This window comes from Mastomys coucha, unplaced genomic scaffold (genome assembly GCF_008632895.1).
Source record: "Mastomys coucha isolate ucsf_1 unplaced genomic scaffold, UCSF_Mcou_1 pScaffold13, whole genome shotgun sequence".
NCBI lineage: Eukaryota > Metazoa > Chordata > Mammalia > Rodentia > Muridae > Mastomys > Mastomys coucha.
This window is the reverse complement of record NW_022196895.1, coordinates 6,473,767-6,493,005: the sequence shown is the minus strand read 5'-3', so window position 1 is coordinate 6,493,005 and position 19,239 is coordinate 6,473,767. Positions and strand designations below refer to the sequence as shown.

The 19,239-nt window shown below is 44.2% G+C and overlaps 1 protein-coding gene across 1 annotated transcript in view; it reads right to left on the bottom strand.

Moving 5' to 3' along the window:
• Positions 1-2,419: 2,419 nt before the first annotated feature.
• Positions 2,420-19,239, bottom strand: part of Colec12 (collectin subfamily member 12) — a 169,490-nt gene continuing 152,670 nt past the window's right edge. The window contains exons 6-10 of the mRNA XM_031364948.1: positions 17,425-17,913; positions 16,551-16,687; positions 14,160-14,269; positions 6,094-6,239; positions 2,420-3,771 (exon numbers count right to left, since the gene is read on the bottom strand). Of these exons, the coding sequence (XP_031220808.1) occupies positions 3,752-3,771; positions 6,094-6,239; positions 14,160-14,269; positions 16,551-16,687; positions 17,425-17,913 (902 nt within the window). The 3' untranslated portion in view covers positions 2,420-3,751. The remainder of the gene's footprint in view (positions 3,772-6,093; positions 6,240-14,159; positions 14,270-16,550; positions 16,688-17,424; positions 17,914-19,239) is intronic.

The window sequence follows — 19,239 nt, the reverse complement described above, 5'->3', positions numbered from 1 at the left end:
GCCTTCTTTGGCTGTTGATTAACATTCTGTTATCACTGTTTATTTCCTACTAAGTTATTGAAGGACAGCTTGATTACTTCTATTTGGGAGCATTACAAGCATTTGTCTATTTTTAGTTTTGGGATTTTCTTGAGACAGTTTCATGGTGTTGGCTAGGCTGGCCTTGACTTAAGCGATCCTCTCGTCCTAGTCACTATGCCTGGCAAGACATGGATAAAGCTCATATTCATTTTGCCACTTAATGTTTTGAGCATATTAAGATATAGATATCTACATCCCGTGCTCTTGGAGATAGTTTTTCCATCCTGTTGGTCCCTCATTAACAACACATAGCCATTATAGATTTGTATGAGCCTTACAGTTTTATTATTTTTTTTTCAGTATGGAGGGATTGAATCTAGGGTCTTCTGCATGCTAGGCAAGCACTGATCTATATCACCATTCCTGTTCTAAAACCATCTGTTGACACACTATTTTTATGAAAAGGCTCTGGGATGATATAGAGACTCCTTTTGTGGTTCAATGTCCATGTGTCTTGACCTCAAGACTTTATTACCACCATGTTCCTCTTCATAGGCATGGACCTATGGATAGCCTTGGGCTTGGTGAATGCTTCTAATGGAGCCAAGGAGACAGTACTGACCAATGTTGTTGTGGCCAGTGGTCTCACAAGAGTGGTTGTAGAGAGGACTATTTTGTTTTTAAAGTTCCTTTAGATGTTCTGGGTGCCTTAAGGAATTACCTACTGATAATTTTGATAAATACTAATTAATACTACCAATTATCTCTATCTACATATTTTCATCTATATGGTAACTAATATGAAAATGCATAGTCTAAAATAAATGAAACTAGGTGTATTTTTCTAAGTACCATAAAGGAGTAGGTTATAAGTTGATACTGAAATCTGCAAGCTTCTGTGAAGGTACAGTTTGTGACCATTGTCGGTTTTGTAGGCAATGGTGGCTGTAACTGCTCAACTTTGCTGTTACAGCTCAAAGGCAATCACCACAGGCATGGCATTAGTTTTCCATCACTACATATTCAACAAACTCAAGGTATTAGAAGGAAAAGATTTTTTTCAGTTCATACTTTTAGAGGGTTCAGAGGTCTCTTACTCCTACTGCCCATCTACCTTATTGTGGCCATGAAGTAGAGATAGAGACATTTTCCCAGTGATATAGTTCCCTTTCATAAGACCTCATCTCCCAGTGATGCTATAGGCTGGTGATCAAATGTTTTGTGTGTGATAGAAAGTAAATCAACCAATGAACCTGTGTTTTAATAAGATTGTTTATGAAAACAGACTATCAAACATATTTTCTGATTCCTGGCCTAGTGTGAACATGTACAATATAAAGACCTCACTATAGTCTTCCCCTTACAACCTCCTGTGTGCAGAATACCCCTGGGTGGGGTTCAAGACATGCTTGTCAGTCTGTCTCTGACAGATAAAAATTACTTCCTTGCTTTCTACCCAAGGCCCCATCTTTTCTTGACATGGAACGCAACCTGCTTTAATGGGAGCCGTCACTCTATAAAAAACTGTTCCCTCACTTACCTGGGCCATCTCATTAGATGTCTGGAATGACTTAAAACCTGTTATTTCCTTAGCTGAACCAGGTACTTGAAAGATTTCTAAACAGAGAAAGGAGCTAAGATCATGACGTGTCTTTGGAGCCAGACACTGTAGTAGGTGATCTCTGCGTATCGCCTTATTAAAGTCTGCAATGACCTTGTGAACAGGTGCAAGTGTATCCAGTGCATATCTGGCAAGTTCAAATATCACAGTTAATATACTTGCTTTTTTCTTTTCTTTTTTTATTTGTCCTTTTTTAAAAAAAATACATCCTGACTGCAATTTCCACTCTCCCGATTCTTCCCACTCCCCTAGATCCACCCTTCCTCTGTTTCCCTTCAGAAAAGAGCAGGCCTCCCAGGAAAAGAGCAGGCCTCCCAGGAAAAGAGCAGGCCTCCCAGGAAGACCCACTGAACACGGACTAACAAGATAAGTTTATGGACAAACCCTTTAAAAAGATTTTTAAAAATTTTTACTCAGGTGTATGTGTGTATCTATGTGGGTGTGTGACAGGTGTGTCATGGAGGTTTTGAGTCCCCTGGATCTGGAGTTATAGGAAGTTGAGAGTTCTCCAACTTGGGTGCTGAGAACTGAACTCAGATCCTCTGTAGGAGCAGTAAACCATTTGAGGTCTGGTTACAGTTCAGATTAAAGAATAACTAAATATGAATAAAACAGTTCATTTTCAGGTGTCATGTGTAAAGGCTTAAATGTCTCTCGTTGTTGAGGTGGTTCACATGTTCAATTTATCCATTATGATTTGCTGCTGTTGTTAAGCATGTCTTTGATTTCCGATGACGTATGTACCTTGTCTAGCATAGAAATTAATAACTGAAGAGGTTAGGTAGGTCTTAACATTTTAATTTCCTTTTCTTTGGGCTAAATATTACATCCTGGAGTTCCAAGCTTACCTGAGATGTTTATATGTGATCACTTCTCTGGAAGCTTACACTTCATAAGGGAAGAAAGAATATAGGTGGAATGGGACAGGGGCTTGGCCAACCCTCGTCCTCTGCCTCAGCTGTAAAACAAATGCAATGACAGGAGTACACACAAGTTTTAGGCTCACAAGGGAAGATTCTTTGCTGGGTTCAGCAAATAGCCAAGAGTTTACTTTTGCATTTCATTTAGCCGATGTCTTAGAGTTACGTTTTGGGAATTCTACTTTCCAAACAGCATGTAGCTGGTTTCTATCTTGCAAGCATCACTTGGCTGCCTTTGACTGATGTGACGTTATAATCTCTTGTCTGCTCTGGTATAAGTCTGACACTAAGCCTGTTTATAAATCAGCCTTAAACTAGGGCCTTGCAGATATCCAGATTCAGGCACTCTGTCCTTCCTCACAGATGTTTCTCCTTCATTCCTGCTGCACAAAGTAGAACAAAAGCACATCCCAAGTCAACATTCCCTCTTAATGGAAGTGGCCGGTGCTGGGCTCATGGCACAGCCTACTTGAATGAGCTGTCATGATGTTCTCAGGCTTGAGCTCCACCATCACCCAAATGCACAAGGGTATTTCCAGATGCTTCATGTGACTCACTGTTCTGAAGAGATCACACATACATAGACACATACAACCAAAATTTACTTCAGCTGGACAGATACAGATTAAATCTGAAGAGAAACTCCATGAAATTTTATCAGTACCACTATTGTTTTCTTTGGCTTTATGTATTATATAGGTAATATTAAAAGAAGGAAAATGATTGTAAAAGGCAAATATTTTGTACAAAAATACGAAGTTTAAAAGCTCTTTAAGTATATTTCATATCATTACTAAAAGGTGGCCTATATGTGTACGTCTGCATATTCTTCCTACATTTGGGATTTTAGAAACACACTGTTTGCACAGGGTCTGTAACTCAACAACCAATGATGGTCTTTTTCTGATTGGAGCATTCCATATTTGGAAAGATATAATTTGCATGGTTAATGGCTGAGAAAAATCTATGTGACTCAGTCCATTTGCACACTGGGAATCAACATATCAGCTTGGGGAGCAGTTTGTCTCCCTAGTCCATGGGTTATGGTGTAGTGGGTATCTGTTTATTCTGAATAACTACTTTTCCGGCTTTTTCCATTCAATCTGGTGAGAAGTGATGGAATCAGAAGCGAGCATTCTTCGCCTTTCAGAGGCATCAGAAAATATGTTTCTGTTATTATAACACACTGTTATAATATGGATGATGGTACTGAAATAGAAAAAATAAGGATGGGCATTAGTTTTGTTTGAGGAATAAAATTATTTACAACTTAAACCAGGAGGAATCTTTAGGAAAGGACACAAGTGACATTATTCAAAGAAGAATGTTGGGAAGTTCTATTTTTTTTTTCTTCAGATTAAGTAAGGGCAAGCAGACCATCCGACTAGACAGAAACTCTGGTAAGGCTGAAGTAAATTCAAAACCCCAGGAATCTCGGCGTTGAGAATGGTAGGTGTGGAACCAGTTCCCTGCCAAGCTCTACCTGTTCTGGGACATGTAACCATGACACCCCACTGAGAGGCCCATGAACTGGTCACATATCATGAAAACCTGGCGTTCTCCATGCTAATGAGGTATCGAGACAGGCCTCGAATGTTTAGTCAATGAGCTTTCCTTACTGGGATTTCCTTCCTGCAAAAGGTATTTAATCCTTGGTTCACCCTGAGTAAGACACATGCATTTACATCTACCATAAAATAAAGTAGTTTGGACAAGCAAGAACGTCTCCTTCATTAAAGATCGAGGAGGTGGTGGGGGCGGTAGTGGTGGTGGGGGCGGTGGTGGCAGCGGAGGCAGCGGAGGAGGGGGGCGCAGTGGTGGTGCAGCTTAAAGAGCCTCACCTGAATCTCCCAGAGGAGGCTTTCTTTCTCTTTTTTAGCCTCTGTGTACTCTGGCCCTCACTTAGAACCAAAATGGATTCTGTCTTGTCCCAGCCTCAGCCATCCCCCTCCTGCCTAGGGCATAGGAGAAGTGCAGCCCCACGACCCCCATTCTCAACTCCCTGACATCCCCAGTGGTGTCTGGGTACACAGGAGCCTGAGGACCACAGCATCCGTTCTAGATCTCGCCTGGAAAAACATAGGCTGGGACCCCTATCTCGGACTGTGTTCTGCCTCCCCTGAGTGGCTTGCCAGCGGGGTCAATTCTGGGGAATTCTGTTCCCTACTCAACACTCTTTTGAGCAAACAAGGCAAACACATCAAGCTTGATTGTCACCATCAACTATAACCTCATGTTTAGTGACCCATGCTTCTGTCCCTTAGCAGACCACACTGTGTGTTAATTATTTGTTTTGAGACCTGTAGCATTCACACTACTATTCGATACATTAAAAGTACTCTGTAAATGTCTTGAATATATATGTAATTTATGTCCCAGTTACTTCCAAAAAATAATATGAACAGAATATAGGTAGGACTTTTTAAATTACTAATTAACAAAAATAGATCTACGGAACTGTAATTCACAGGTAATGCAGATCATCCATGTAATTTTTTTTTTTTTTTTTTTTACTTCAGCGGGTCTCAGTATATTTCTTTTTAATTTTAATTTTATTTATATAATGCATATGAGTGCTTTGCTTGTACATATCTGTGCACCACTGGCCTGGTGTCTGCAGAAGCCAGTAGAAAGCATCATACCCACTGGAACTGGCATTACAGATGGTTGTAAACTGCCATGTGGATGCTGAGAATCAAACCAGGGTCCTAGGTTCAAGGAGCAAGTGCTCTTAACAGCAGAGCCAACGCTACAATCCCCTTCGTATATTTTCAAAGTTGTGCCACAGGTCTAAAGATTGCTGCCATCTCCAGAAGAAAGCCCATGCTCTTAGTACTCCTTCCCGTGCTGTGTCTCCCACCTGCCACCACAAACTTAATTCTAATGAAATGGAAGACACCTGTTTTAAAGAGGGTCACATAGTAAATGAAGCTTTAGATAAACTTCTTCTCCTCCTCCTCCTCCTTCTTCTTCTTCTTCTTCTTTTTTTTTTGAGACAGGGTTTCTCTGTGTAGCCCTGGCTGTCCTGGAACTCACTCTGTAGACCAGGCTGGCCTCAAACTCGGAGATCTGCCAGCCTCTGCCTCCCAAGCGCTGGGATTAAAGGCGTGTGCCACCACCACCCGTAGATAAACTTCTTACAAAGTCAAGAAGAATCTCTACAAGTTTTTTGACATAAACATTTTTAAATTATGCAGACTATAACAGCCCACTACACTAGCACAAAACCTGGCTTATAACCAAATGCTCAGTTAAGTACATGTAGTTTCGCTGAGCTGGCTGCATGTGAACGCTCACACCACTCCAAAGATATCACAGTGGTGCCATATATTAAGGAACAATTAACTGGCAGTATGACGAACTGATGAGTCACTGTTACTCCCCTGAGGTTGATAACTCGCCTTGCCACTGAGTAGAAGGAGTGAGTTGACAGCTCTGGCTGGAGAGCCTGCATTCAGAGCCCTTCTCAACACCTCTCCTCTTTAAGAGACCTAAGCCCTGCAGCTCTGTAGTAACCGTGAGGCTGCTTACCTGCCTCCCTTTCTTTCTCGCAAATGAAGTTGTTGATTTCATCGCACTGGAAGTCGTTCCACTGCCCCGCGTAGATCAATCCCGCACAGTCCTCTCCTGGCCCATGCCCACTGCCCCAGTTATCTGGCTGCCCAGCTTTCCAGTTCCTTTTAACAAAACAGAAAAGGAGTGTTAGCAGCACAGCATGCAGAGCGTTTCTTTAACAAAACAGAAGAGGAGTGTTAGCTGCACAGCATGCGGCTTTGCTCAAGAAACAGTTGAGGGATGTAAACACACACATGCCACTTGCTGTGGAACAGAAACGCATTATTTAGAAAACAGTGCTCACTTTCACTAAGCTGTCTGCAGAGAGGCTGAAAAGCAGCGTGTCCTTGCAGGCTTGTTCTCTCTACCATAGTGAGATCAACCCAGTGAACCTCATTATTATATTGTGGTGGGGATGACATAGCTAGTGAATGGCTTTCAACTGTGTCCTGCAGTGTGAAATCCAGGCATGTGTATATAGTTGTGCATAGGTAATATGCACTCGGGATATCTTACACAAACATGCATGCTCTTGTGAGGATGAATACACAGGGATCGGTAGACATTGGTGTGTCTTGTCTCTAATGTGTCAAAAGGTCAAGAACAGAAAGTGAGAGCACGTTGATACGCAGTTACAAACACCCACAACCACAAACAACTAGTTGTGGCTCTGGCCAAGCTGTATATGGTTGATGATTTCAGAAGATAATAATTTAATCTTACTGAAAACAACTCAAATATTTTACTACCTCTTTTGGAAAAGAGCTTTTATTTTCATGTAGGAGAGAAGGAGAGGGAGAGGGAAAGAGAGAGGGAGAGAGGGGAAGAGTGAGTGAGTGAGGGAGGAAGGAGGAAGGAGGGAGAGAGAACTACAGTGTGTGTCAGAGGATAACTTGAGAGAATCAACTCTTTCCTTTTACCATGTGGGTCCTTGGTAGCTGATGCCTCTACCCACTGAGCAATTTCTCTAGCCCAGGAGAGAAATTTTCATTTTTATTGATTTATTGAATGATTGATTGACAGTGAATAGTCTTAGCTGGCTTCGAACTCGAGACCCACCTGTAAATCCTCCAAAATGTTGGGATTAAAGGTGTGTACCACCATGCCTGACTAGAAGAGGATTCGTCCTCCCTCTCCCCCTCCTCCTCTTCTTCCTGTTCTTCCTCCTCCTCTTCTTCTTTTTCATCTCCTTTTTCCTTCTCCCTTCTTCTCCCCCTTTTTCTTCTTCTTTTTTAAGACAGGGTCTCTCTATGTAGTCCTAGCTGACCAGGAGCTCGCTATGTAGATTGGGCTGGCCTCAAACTCACAGAGATCTTTCTGCCTCTACCCACCTAAAAGTCTCACTATGCCTGGCCAGAAAGAGGGTTCTTAAAAACAAGTTTTCTGAGTTTTTTTCAGGGTGTTTGAGGGGAGGGCTAGGCAGGCCTGAGAAAGAACCGAGACATTTGTATGTGCTAGGTTGAGTCCTCACCAGTACCTCTGCCCATGATAAACCCTCTTTTTACTTTATTCTAAGATGAGGTCTCCCTAACTTGCCCAGGCTGGCCTTGAACTCATTCTGTACTCTATGCTAACCTTTTTTTTAATCTTGTGATCATCCTGCCTCAGCCTCCTGAATAGCTTGAATTCCAAGCCTGAGCAAGTGTTCTTTAGGATGAGTTTATTTGAGGCCCTTTTACTTGGATGCTGCTGATCAAACCAGGACTTCTTGTGACTTTATAGTTCTTGATTCTGGTTCCATGCAGTAAATTAAGTGTGGCTCCAGACTTTTTTCTGGAAGGTCCTTTTGAAGAAACAAGTTCATGTTTGTGATTTCTACTTAAGGAAAGAAACTGACTTCTTAAAAAAGGTAACCCTAAAACACCTGTAATAAAGGCACCTCCAGCAATGGCTCACCCCCCATCAGCCACAGGGTACCTGAGCGCCCTCAGAGGTGAGAACTCATATTGCCCTTCATCTTTTGACAATGAGATCATCAGAGTCAGAAGGCAGTAAGAATGAAGAGGTGATTATAGATAAATACCTATAGTCATGTTATAGGGCAGCATGATAGAAGTAATCCTCAACCTATCTAGGGTTTAGTAATACTAAACTTATCCAGGGACTTGATAAAAACTGTGACCCCAGGTAAATCTAGTGAAGCAAAGGTGATTCAGAAGGAACAATCTGCCAACGAGAGGAAACTATTAGGAAGAATTAGGAAACATTCACTCACTGCACTCACTCAGAGAGAATGTACTGTGAGCTGGGTTTAATTCAGGCAATGGTAACACAGGAGCACAGAACAAAGTTCCATTTCTCAGGGAACTTCCATGACAGACTTGAGGATGAAGTTAGACTCACACTGTCAGTGGTGCCGAGAAGGGCAGACTGGGAGGTAAAGGAGTGTCCTCAAAGGCTGTCTCTGCAGAGCTGAGTACTGCCCAAGTAGTTTGTCTCAGAAACATACATTTTGTCATGTGTAACAGTAATGGTGATTTATTTCTATAATTATATATTATATTAATTTTACATCTTTTTACATCTTTGATTCCAAAATGTATTATGATGTATTTGATATTCTTGAATTCTCAGTTAGTTGTAAAAGTGTATGTATGTATACACACAGACACACACACATACACAGTTTATTTAGACTCAGGGGGTCTGCTTAGCCTGATTCTCCTGCATTTTACTTTAAGTCATTTAAGATCATACAGGTAAGAAGGACTTACTGATTAAACAGAAAGGGAACCTTTCCAACTGGGTTCCCCAAATCACTAGGATTCTTTCTGTAGAGTGCTCAGAGATTTCCTTATGACTAGAGGCAGCACAAACTCTGTGGAGCAGAGGCAACTAAGATAACCCCACCATGGGTGGCAGCTAGGCCCAGAGAGTGAGAAGCTGGGGTCTCAGAGCATCTGGAAAACCTAAAATTCCATGGAGCAACCTCTGGCAAAACCTCCGTTTGTGTGCTTGTAACAGAGAGCAGAGCACGTAAGATAAGCAGAATGTGCATGTGATATTTTGGAATGCTAGCCTAAACAGTGCCTTGACTACATTCACCGGTAGGTTCTGGAAAGAACAGCTTGAGCTTGGCATATTACAACATATATGTCCCAGCAAGTGAATGCTTCTGATCACCCCAGGAACCTTGGGAACACTTGAACAGAAAGCTGTCAGTGATTTACAAACATACAAACATGAACTATGGAGAGTGTAGCATCCCAGGATTTGGGGCTCATCTTAATGTTAGCAGAGCATATACTTTCTATCTTGGGAACAGATCCCTCCAACTTCACAACTTAATATTTTTTCCATCAACCACAAGATTAGCCAAGACTCCAGCCAAGAAGCTTCTGCAGGTAAGGTCTGGCTTCCAAACAAGAAACTGTTACTGGTGAGAAATGGCTCTTGAAGCAAGATGTTTTCCCACTACAAGGGCCTCTACTGTGGAAGATTCCTCTCTTGTGGCCTGGGCCAGTGCCACCCTGGCAGGAACACGAACTGTTGACTAGCATGGGCTGTTGTTGAAGTAGAAGAAGAGTCTCTTCTGGCTCCTACTGCTCTATAGCCCAGTACTATAAAACTACAACATGGGTTACATAACTGGGCAGGACACTAGCCCATTTTATCTTTATAAAATAAAAGCAATTATGTGAATTGTACTATCACATTTCTACCAGATGGTATCTGATAGACAGGAGAGAGGGGAAAAGAAAATGTCTAGGGGCTTTTGGCAGAGTCTTACTGTTTTAAGGCGGACAGAATCTTGGTCCTTTCCATATGAATCTGGTTCATTCCAGGGAAGGCAGCCTTGGCTTGGTAACAGTGACAAGTAGCCAACCAACACATCTGCAGTTATTCCATTAAGAATTATTATCCTCAGTGGAAGAGGATGTGCATAGTCCTGCTGGGACTAGATATCCCAGGGAGGGGTGGAACCTAAGGGGGGCTTCCCTTCTCCTAATGGGCAATGGTGGAGGATTTGCAAGGGTGAGACTAGGAGGAGAGGAGGGGGAGGAGTGATCCGAATGTAAATAAAAAAATAGTGGCAAGAATCACTGTGCCCCCAGTCTTCCCAACACTTCTGCCATCTCTGCATTGCTGCTTTCCTGATTTTTCTATTCCTTTCCTTCTACTTAGTCATCTGTGGAGCTGGAGTTCTACTCAGGGCTTTGTACATACCCCACTGCTTATTTTAAGATTCATTTCTTCTTTTGTTCCTACCCTCATAAAGTGGAAGCTTAGGTCATTCCTTTCCAACCTTTAAGAAGATGTAGGGCCAAGCATGGTGGCATGTAGTTTTAATCCCAGCACTTGGGAGGCAGAGGCAGATAGATCTCTGTGAATTTGGGACCAGCCTCGTCTGCACATCAAGTTTTGAGACAGCCAGAGCTACATAGAGAGACACTATCTCAAAACTAATGACAAAAACCCAAACAGTGTTTCAGAGCTGTAAATGTCTCCCTAAGCACTATCTTACCTGGAGCTCATAAATTTTGGCATGTTATCATTGTTTAAAGACATTTTTAGACTTTTATTGTAATTTCCTCTTTGATCTATGGACAAAATCAGGGATCGCCAGGGTGGTATGGCCATAGCCTCTTCTTTGGTCTATGTCATTTAACTTCCAAATACTTTATAGATCTTTAGCTATCTACCTGTTTGGGGGCTACAGAGCATAGTCTCTATAATCCAGGTTCTTGAATTTATCGAACTGTACTTTGTGGCCCACTGTGTCCAGCTGCCCTCCCTGTGGACATCTCAAGGACAATGTAGTGACTGTGGATGGATCCTAATCTCCAGTCATGGTATAGGTACTGGATATAAAGTCACAGGGCTGTGGTGATATGAGAGAAACAAGGTGGTGTGTGTAAGGTAGGAAGTTGTCTTTTCTCTGACTGGATTGTGTTATTGTTATTTTTAAAAATCCTATCTATAATTGGTATGTCCAGCAATCTACATTGTCGTCCAGTGTTTGTGTTGAAATCACATTGGTACATAGGTTTACGGCAAATGAAAACCTGGCGATGGCCCCATCCCAGGGCATCTGACATACTCCCTTTCTCTGGAGGGTCCTTACCTCCTTTAGTACAGTGAAGTGAAAGGCTCTGTGAGGCTCCGTGAGTCAGTGTGTCTGAGGATAATACACCTGAGTCAGGTCTGAATGTGCCCGAAGCAGCTGGAATCTCTTCTCTGTCACCACAGCTTTTTATCTGTGTGTTCCAGCCCTGTCTTCCTGAACCATGTATCAGTGTAAATAACAGAGTAGAGCAGAGGCAATGGAGGAGAGAGGTCTGTCCCTGAAAACTGGCTGCTCTTTTACAGTAACCACAAAATCCTTAAATAATTCCAAAGGGGCGGGTGCGTGTGTTTTGGAGAAAAAGGGTAAAAGGAAAGTTGTGTACTTAATTCCTCTGTGGCTGGGCAAGGCCTGGGGTGGTTTCAGAGCCATTGGCTTCTGGTTTTGAAAACATTTAAGATGCCTGGCCAGAGTCCTTCCTTGAATGTTTGGTAGAACCCAGCCACGAAGCCTCTGGCCCTGGACTCCCCTCTGCTGGGAGGCATTTGATGACTGTGCGAATCTGATTTATTGAAGTTTGCTCTGCCTTCCCGTTTCTTTTCGACTTGACCTTACTAAGTCATTTTGTTTCTTGAAATGTGTGTGTTCACCTAGGCTGTTTGATTTGTTGCTATATAGCTGTTCGTAGTAACGGTTTATAGTGGTTTCTGATGATTCTGATCTAGAAGTCACTGCTGGTAAGAGAAGGAAGGGAAGGCAGGTGGCTGGAGGCTTGGAGGCTCAGAATCAGAAGGGGAGGGCAAAGGAGAGACTGAGAGCTTGGGAAAGTGTTTCCGGAGCTGTCTCTGTGAGGCCTGGGATGCAGAGGCCACCTTCCTTTCCTAAGCCTTGCGATTATTTCTGGATTCTTCATAAACCTATTGTAAGATGCTGTGTGGGGGTCTGTAATTACGATCACGCACACTATTTATTATTAGTGTTTATTATTTAATTTATTATTATAATATTAGTAATATTTCCCAACTCTGACATATCTTACTGTGGAAGCAGTCACAATTGTGACAACAGTAGTAACATCCATAGGCTTTCTCTAGTGCTTCCCAGGGGACAAGCTCAATACTAAATTCACACACATACACATTCTCTCTGCATGCACATATGTGTGTGTGTAAGTATTAACAGAGTCCTTCTGTCAAGTTCATTTTACCACATGGGGACATGGCGATTTCATGTGACTGAGGTGTCATGGATGTCAGGTCTAGCCTAAGCCCAGTTCTCATTCGAGTTTGTATTCCATTCCCTAGACAGGCCTGGCTCTTTCTCTAGATTGTGCAGTGTTTATTATTATATGTCAGACTAAGTCAGTCCTTGGAACCTCACACAACATCTGTCTGATTTATGCTTGCTTTTAGAGCTTGATCATGGGGAATTTTCCATGGACATGTATGCCTTTGGTTAGAAAGTGAGACATACAACGTGTGTGATGGCTGAAGTGCAGGGGTCTAAACTTCCAGGGTGGGGCCAGGGGATGGGCTCTAGTGTGGCTGTGGCTGGCGGCGAAACTCCCAGTAAGGTATGTGATGTCATCCTCCTTGGGACCCAGCCACAGAATTCTTTCTGGATCTCAGAGAAAGGGACAAAGTTTTACCTCTGAAAGCTGGAGCACTTAGTAATATTCCAGCTCAATCAATCCCATACAAGCCAATAAAGTTTAAGATTGAATTTTGTGGTCAAACCCAAATCTTTCTTTCCATTTGCATCAGTAAGAAAAGAGGGAGATGGATTTTAGTTCTTAGCTTCTCTCAACTCCCTTACAAAGATATCCCGGCTCTCCTGACTGTCAAAGAGAAAGCATTAACCTCAGACTCCCACGCCTGCTTCAAAGCTGGCCCAGCTCCTGCTGCGCATACCAACACCCACAGATGTGTGGAGCCTTGCAAAGCATATCCCTGCCATTCTAGATGCTGGCCTGAGCCCCAGTGTCTCCCAGAGGCAGGCACAAAAAGAGCAGATAGAGTGCCTGACAGCCCAGCAGGTAAGCACAGGTGTGCCTACTCAGCTTTGGGGCAGACCTAAGATCCACTTCCATGTTTGTCCACATTTGTTTTTTTTTTTTTTCCCTTCAGAGATGGCCTTCTGATTCTCTCTACTGTCTCACTCACAGTCTTCACGGGGAGGGTTTAAAAGCATAGAACTGCAAGGTGCAGCAATGCAGGCCCGATGCAGCATTTGGGTGCTAAGGGCAGGAGACTGCACACTCCAGGTCCGTGCGGGTTGTATGTGCAGTGAGATTCCACGCAGACATGGCTGTTCCTATGCCTATTGGAGACTATCTGGCCTTTCTGTCCATCACCTCAGTCTCTGGGCAACTCTTCAGCTACCTGGAGACTTACTTCAGTGCCTGAGGCTACCTCAGAGCAGAGGCATACGTCCTCTCCACAGTGACGCTGCTTCCTCCGACATGCTGCTGATAGGGCCGGCTTGTTTGTCCCTAGCAAACTGAAGGTCCCTCGCAGTATTTACAGGTTCCCATTTTCTCTCCAGAAGAAGGAAGGCAAGATTTGAGAAAAGGGTTGGTAGAATTTAGTCGTCTCTTATCCTGTGGAAGACGGACAGTCTGGCATCCTCTCTGCAGCACACTTGGGCGTCCTGTGTATGAGAGACCTACAACTTTGGAGTGGACAACTCGGATTCGAATCACATTTGGGTCAGAGGCCTGACCAAGGCTAGGACTGCGCCAGTCTTCAGAACTATGTCCAAGAGGACACCGACCATTTGGAGAGGCTCTGGGCCACGTTCTCCTTCCTCTTAGTATCTGAAGCTAGCGCCTTGGTCCGAAGTGCTCTACTTGACAGCACAGTGACGGTCCGCCACTGCTTCCCTAGTGGGAACAGGCAACTAGTACAAGGAGCCTAGGCCCTCAAGATGATGGTGTGGGATAAACGTAAGGTCATTACGGAAAAGTCGTAGGAAGCCAGGCCATCGTGAAAGCATGGGAGAACAAGTGCCCGATACTGCCCGCAAGTCCCTCGCTCACTTGTAATCCACAGGCGTCCCGTCTAGCCACTTCCACTCGCTTTCCTGCTCTGCGTCTGTGAGGCCGATCCAGTGGTTCTCTCTCCCCACGGTCTGCTTTTTGATCCATTGCTGAAAAGGAAGCAGGAGGCATTCTCAGCCCATACAAAAGAGCTCTTGTTTCATAAAACTGGCAAAACCACATTTCTCACCGTTCGTAAGGGTCCTAGCTGTCCACTTTGTATTGCATTTGTGTTCTAGGCACTGGTTCACTATGACTATGTTTGACGAGCAATAGTGAGCTTCCTCTTCAGGATCCCTCAGAGAGACCGGTGCGGGCCCTGGTTCCCAGCAGTCAGCCATCCCTGAGCCTCTATCCCACTGATGAACTTGTTTGGGCCCACACCCCTGACTGCTGTTTTTCTCATGCTCCCTGCATGTTACTGTAATCCAGATTTCAGGGTTGTGTTGGGCAGAGACGGGAGGTGAGCGCATGAGCTCTGCGGTCAGTTTCGGCTTTGCTTTTACCCTTTGCCCTGTGAGAAGACATCATTGAAACCTTGTGGGGCCTTCAGAGTGACTTATCTCTGAAATGCGGAACGGAAAGCAGTGGCACGTGGCTGTACTCCTAGTCCCTGGGGAGTGGATGCTGAGAAATCACCACAGGCTCTAGACCAGCCTAGTCTCCACGGAAAATTCCAGACAACGTAACAAAGTACCCAAGGGGAAGGATGACAATTAGAAGGTTTGTATTACAGGGTGGCTGTGAAGTTTTAAAAAAGGGCCTTGCACATGACAGGGGCTTAATAAAGGACCACTATCATTGTCACACACGGGCCCTTTGAACCAACAAGTCTGGTTTGTGGTGCTCCACCCCAAACCTACTCATGCCTCTTCATGTGTCTAGTGGCATCTGCTCCCATGCTCACGTCTGCTGTGCTGCAATTCTCCAGAAAGTCACCAGGTGGAACTGTAAATCTGTAGGCCTAAGAAGCATGACCAGCATGCTAAGGAGCATGAGCATTCATATGCTCGCGAGCTCTCTCTCTCTCTCTCTCTCTCTCTCTCTCTCTCTCTCTCTCTCTCTCTTTACTTTCTCTGTAATTGGTTTTATTCTTGGGAGTTTAGATAATAACACCCCTAAGGAGAAGGACATTTCCTGAATAGTCTCTCAGTTCCAGAGTCATCAGCACATCATTCTAAATACACCTTTAGGACATGGAACTGAGCCCTAACTTCCATTTACATCTACACCAACACAAGCTAGAACTATAGGAAGAACTACATGATGCTATTACTTACTAGTATTTTCTATTTTTCGGGAACACCTAAACACTGATGAAACAAAGCAAAGACTGTCTTTGAAAGTTCCTCTTCTCAAAAGACCGCTTATCCATCTTGCGCACACATTGGAATTTAGCAGATGGAATTACTTGTGACAGCTGCTTCAGTGAGAATTATTAGTCCTAACCATCTCTAAAATATACAGGTCCCCAGGGACAGAAATTTAGGTCAAAGAAGAACTTTGTCTGATGTGCCATCTCTGTACCCAAGGAGAGTAACAGCACAGATACACAGGTGACATTAGGAGCCTGCTAGAACTGTCTCCTGAGACGCTCTGCCAGAGCCTGGGAAATGGTTAGATGCTCACAGCCATCCATTGGACTGAGCACAGGGTCCCCAGTGGAGGAGCTAGAGAAAGGACCCAAGGAGCTGAAAGGTTTGCAGCCCCATAGGACGAACAACAATATGAACCAACCAGTACCTTCAGAGCTCCCAGGGACTAAACCACCAATCAAAGAGTACACATGGAGGGACCCATGGCTCCAGCTGCATATGAGCAGAGGATGGCCTAGTCAGTCATCAGTGGAAGAGAGGCCCTTGGTCCTGTGAAGGTTCAATGCCCCATTGTAGGGGAATGCCAGGGACAAGAAGCGGGAGTGGGTTGGTGAGCAGGGCGAGGGAGGAGGGGATGGGGAGTTTTCCGAGGGGAAACCAGGGAAGGGGATGACATTTGAAATGTAAATAAAGAAAATATCTAATAAAAATTAAAAAATAAAATAAAAATTCAAAGAAAAATAATAAGGGTGGGGGGAGAAAATTTCCAGACACTAGCTTTTTGTACTTGTAAAACTTCTGTGACAAATATCTCCTCTGTCCTAGGAATTTGAACGAGTCTCCTCTGGAGTCGTGGTTGCTTTAGGTTTCCTTTAGGTTGCTTCTATGTATCCATTTTGAACTCATTCATATACTCTCATACCTGGATAAAGCCCATGCAAACTGCTGCCTTCCTTCTTTATGAGACCATGAATTTTTGATCTCTTTGATTCCCCCAAAGGCGTGCAATTTCCAAGTATAACTTATCTCTAAATTATAGTTTTCTCCAACCAAGTGTGCAGCTGACACGCCATACCTGTTCCTCTCTTGAGTTTATGAAAACGAGATGGGAAGATTTGTCTTCACAGAAAAGCTTAGCGTCTTCAAAAATTTCTTTCTCCAGTGAAAAATAGTAGCATTTATCTGTGAAGTTCTTCCAGCGAGGTGGACATCCTAGGGATGTAAAGTTTTTAAGTGTTGATTTAAAAAACACAGAAGGCACTATGCGTGTCCTCAGCTGTGCCTACAACACCAAGGTGACAGCCTTGGAGTGTCCCTCTGTAGAACCTGGACAGATGTTCACAGATGTGGACTGTACAGTACACAGCAGTGAATTCCATGCAGTGCAGAGAGGTGTAACTGGGTTGGGTCAGCCTCGGATCAGCTGGAGCTCAGAAACAAGTGCACTTCAGAACCAAGGTCTGGCTCATGGGCCAGCAGGAGTGACCCACACGCTTGGTTCCTGACTAGTACAGAGTTTTGCAAAAGACTTAATGGTCAAAGAGAGAGAAATGTGCCACAACTGCTTCTTAAGCAAAGCCAGAATGTGGACTCCATCCCAGAAGCCCTATCTACGTGCTGGTGGAGTTAACGGATGGAATGATCTGTTTCTAAGGAGAAAGAAGAAAGATAGAGGAGGATGGTCAGGGAACAGCCAGTGCGGGATATCTTGAAGGAAGTATTTGGGGTACAGGGTTCTTCTGAGGGCCTAACTCATCAAAATGAGTAGAGATATGATAGTTTCTGAGCGGGAACCCAGGGTCCTGAGTGATAGCACTGAGGCGTCTAGAGGGACACACAGGGTCCCTGCTATTACGTGTGATCAGGGTACTCCTGGGGCTGGTTTAGCTTAGCCTACACACTGCCTTGTTTCTCCACAATTCTGGCTGAAAAGGACAATTTGGACTTACCGTTGACCTCTGATGCTGGGGTTGGTTCATTCTGCAGAGCCAGTGGCTCCATTGCTCCTGAGGGGCCTGGGGGGCCAGGTGGTCCCTTGGGCCCAGGCATGCCTGGCACCCCTGGCAAGCCTGGAAGCCCCCGAGGTCCAGGTACTCCGGGCTCACCCACAGTTCCCTGTAGTCCCTGGAAGCCAGGAGGGCCCTGAGGGCCAGGGAGTCCATCCTTGCCTGGTGGACCTGGTGGTCCTGGCTCCCCACTAGGCCCTTGAGGGCCAGGCTTCCCTGGGGACCCACGGGATCCTTTGGGACCTTGTGAGCCTTTGGATCCTTTGCTGCCACGTTCTCCAGGAGGGCCTACTGGTCCAATTGTGCCTCTCTCGCCGGCAGGGCCAGGTGGACCAGGCTCTCCCTTCTCTCCTTTCTGTCCCTTGTTGCCAGTTGGACCAGGGGGTCCCTGAGATCCTCTGTCACCTTTTGGACCTCTGGGGCCAGGAGGACCTAAAAGATAAAAACATGTATGTATGTATATATATCTCTACAGTCTGTTGTGAGTGTGTATCTGCTTATATAGCCTACAATTAAAAAAAAAAAAAAAAAACCCAGCACACAAACATAGGCATTAAAGAGTGCTTACTATCGTTGATGTGTTGTTGGCTTCAAGGAATAAGACAGATTGAGAAGCAGCTCACCCAGTATCTTCCTCTGGCCTCAATGTGTGTGCATGGCTAGGCATATCACCCCCCACACATGTGAATACACCACACACGTGTACCACCTACATGCCTATAAAAACAAAAAGATCCAGACACAGAGGGAGAACCAGATGGAGACAGAAGAAGGTGATAGATAGCCGTCTACAATCTAAGGAGAGAGACCTTGGAAGAAACCAACCTTGCCAAGACCTGGGCTCCTAGACTTTGAGAGCCATAAGGAAAGAATTCTGTTGTTTCAGCCGGTTTAAATCTGTGCAAAACAATACAATGGTGTGCTGGTTTATGTTTCTTTTTTTTTTTTTTTTTTTTTTTTTTTTTTTTTTTTTTTTTTTTTTTTTTTTTTTTTTATATTTATTTTATTTATTTTATGTGTATGAGTACACTGTAGCTGTACAGATGGCCGTGAGCTATCATGTGTGTGACTGCTGGGAATTTAACTCAGGACCTCTGCCAGCCCCACTTGCTTCGGCGTAATTCACTGTAGCTGTCTTCAGACGCACCAGAAGAGGGCATCAGATCTCATTACGGGTGGTTGTGAGCCACCATGTGGTTGCTGGGATCCGAACTCAGGACCTTTGGAAGAGCAGTCAGTGCTCTTACCCGCTGAGCCATCTCGCCAGCCCTATGTTTCTTTTTAATAACGCTATCCTTCCTGTGCACAGTGTTTAGGATGAAGCTCAACAGTGTTCACTGATGGGATCCATGGTGAAACAGACACCAGTGTTTGTCACCAGCAGCAAAGCTGTGCAGTGTCCCTTCTGTTTCTATGTATTGTTTGTATTGCGTTTCTATGTATTTCTATGCATTTGTCTTTGTCTGGCTTGCTGAGATCATGTAGACATCACCTTGCCTGGCAGCTTTATTTAGGATTGTTTATCAAATGCATGAGTCCCACTGTCAAAAGCCCAGCTCCTTAATATGTCAACATTTCGCATGAGGAGACATCAGAAGGAAGAGGTTTCCAGGTCATGGTGACCTACCTTGGGCTATCTAATTCCAAGAGGTAAGTCTTCCCAGCCTATATGTTAGGTAGATCCTGGCTCCAGCTATGGAATGGCCGTGGAGAGACCTGTCTTTCCTTACTCTTAAATGGCATTTAAGAATGAGTCCA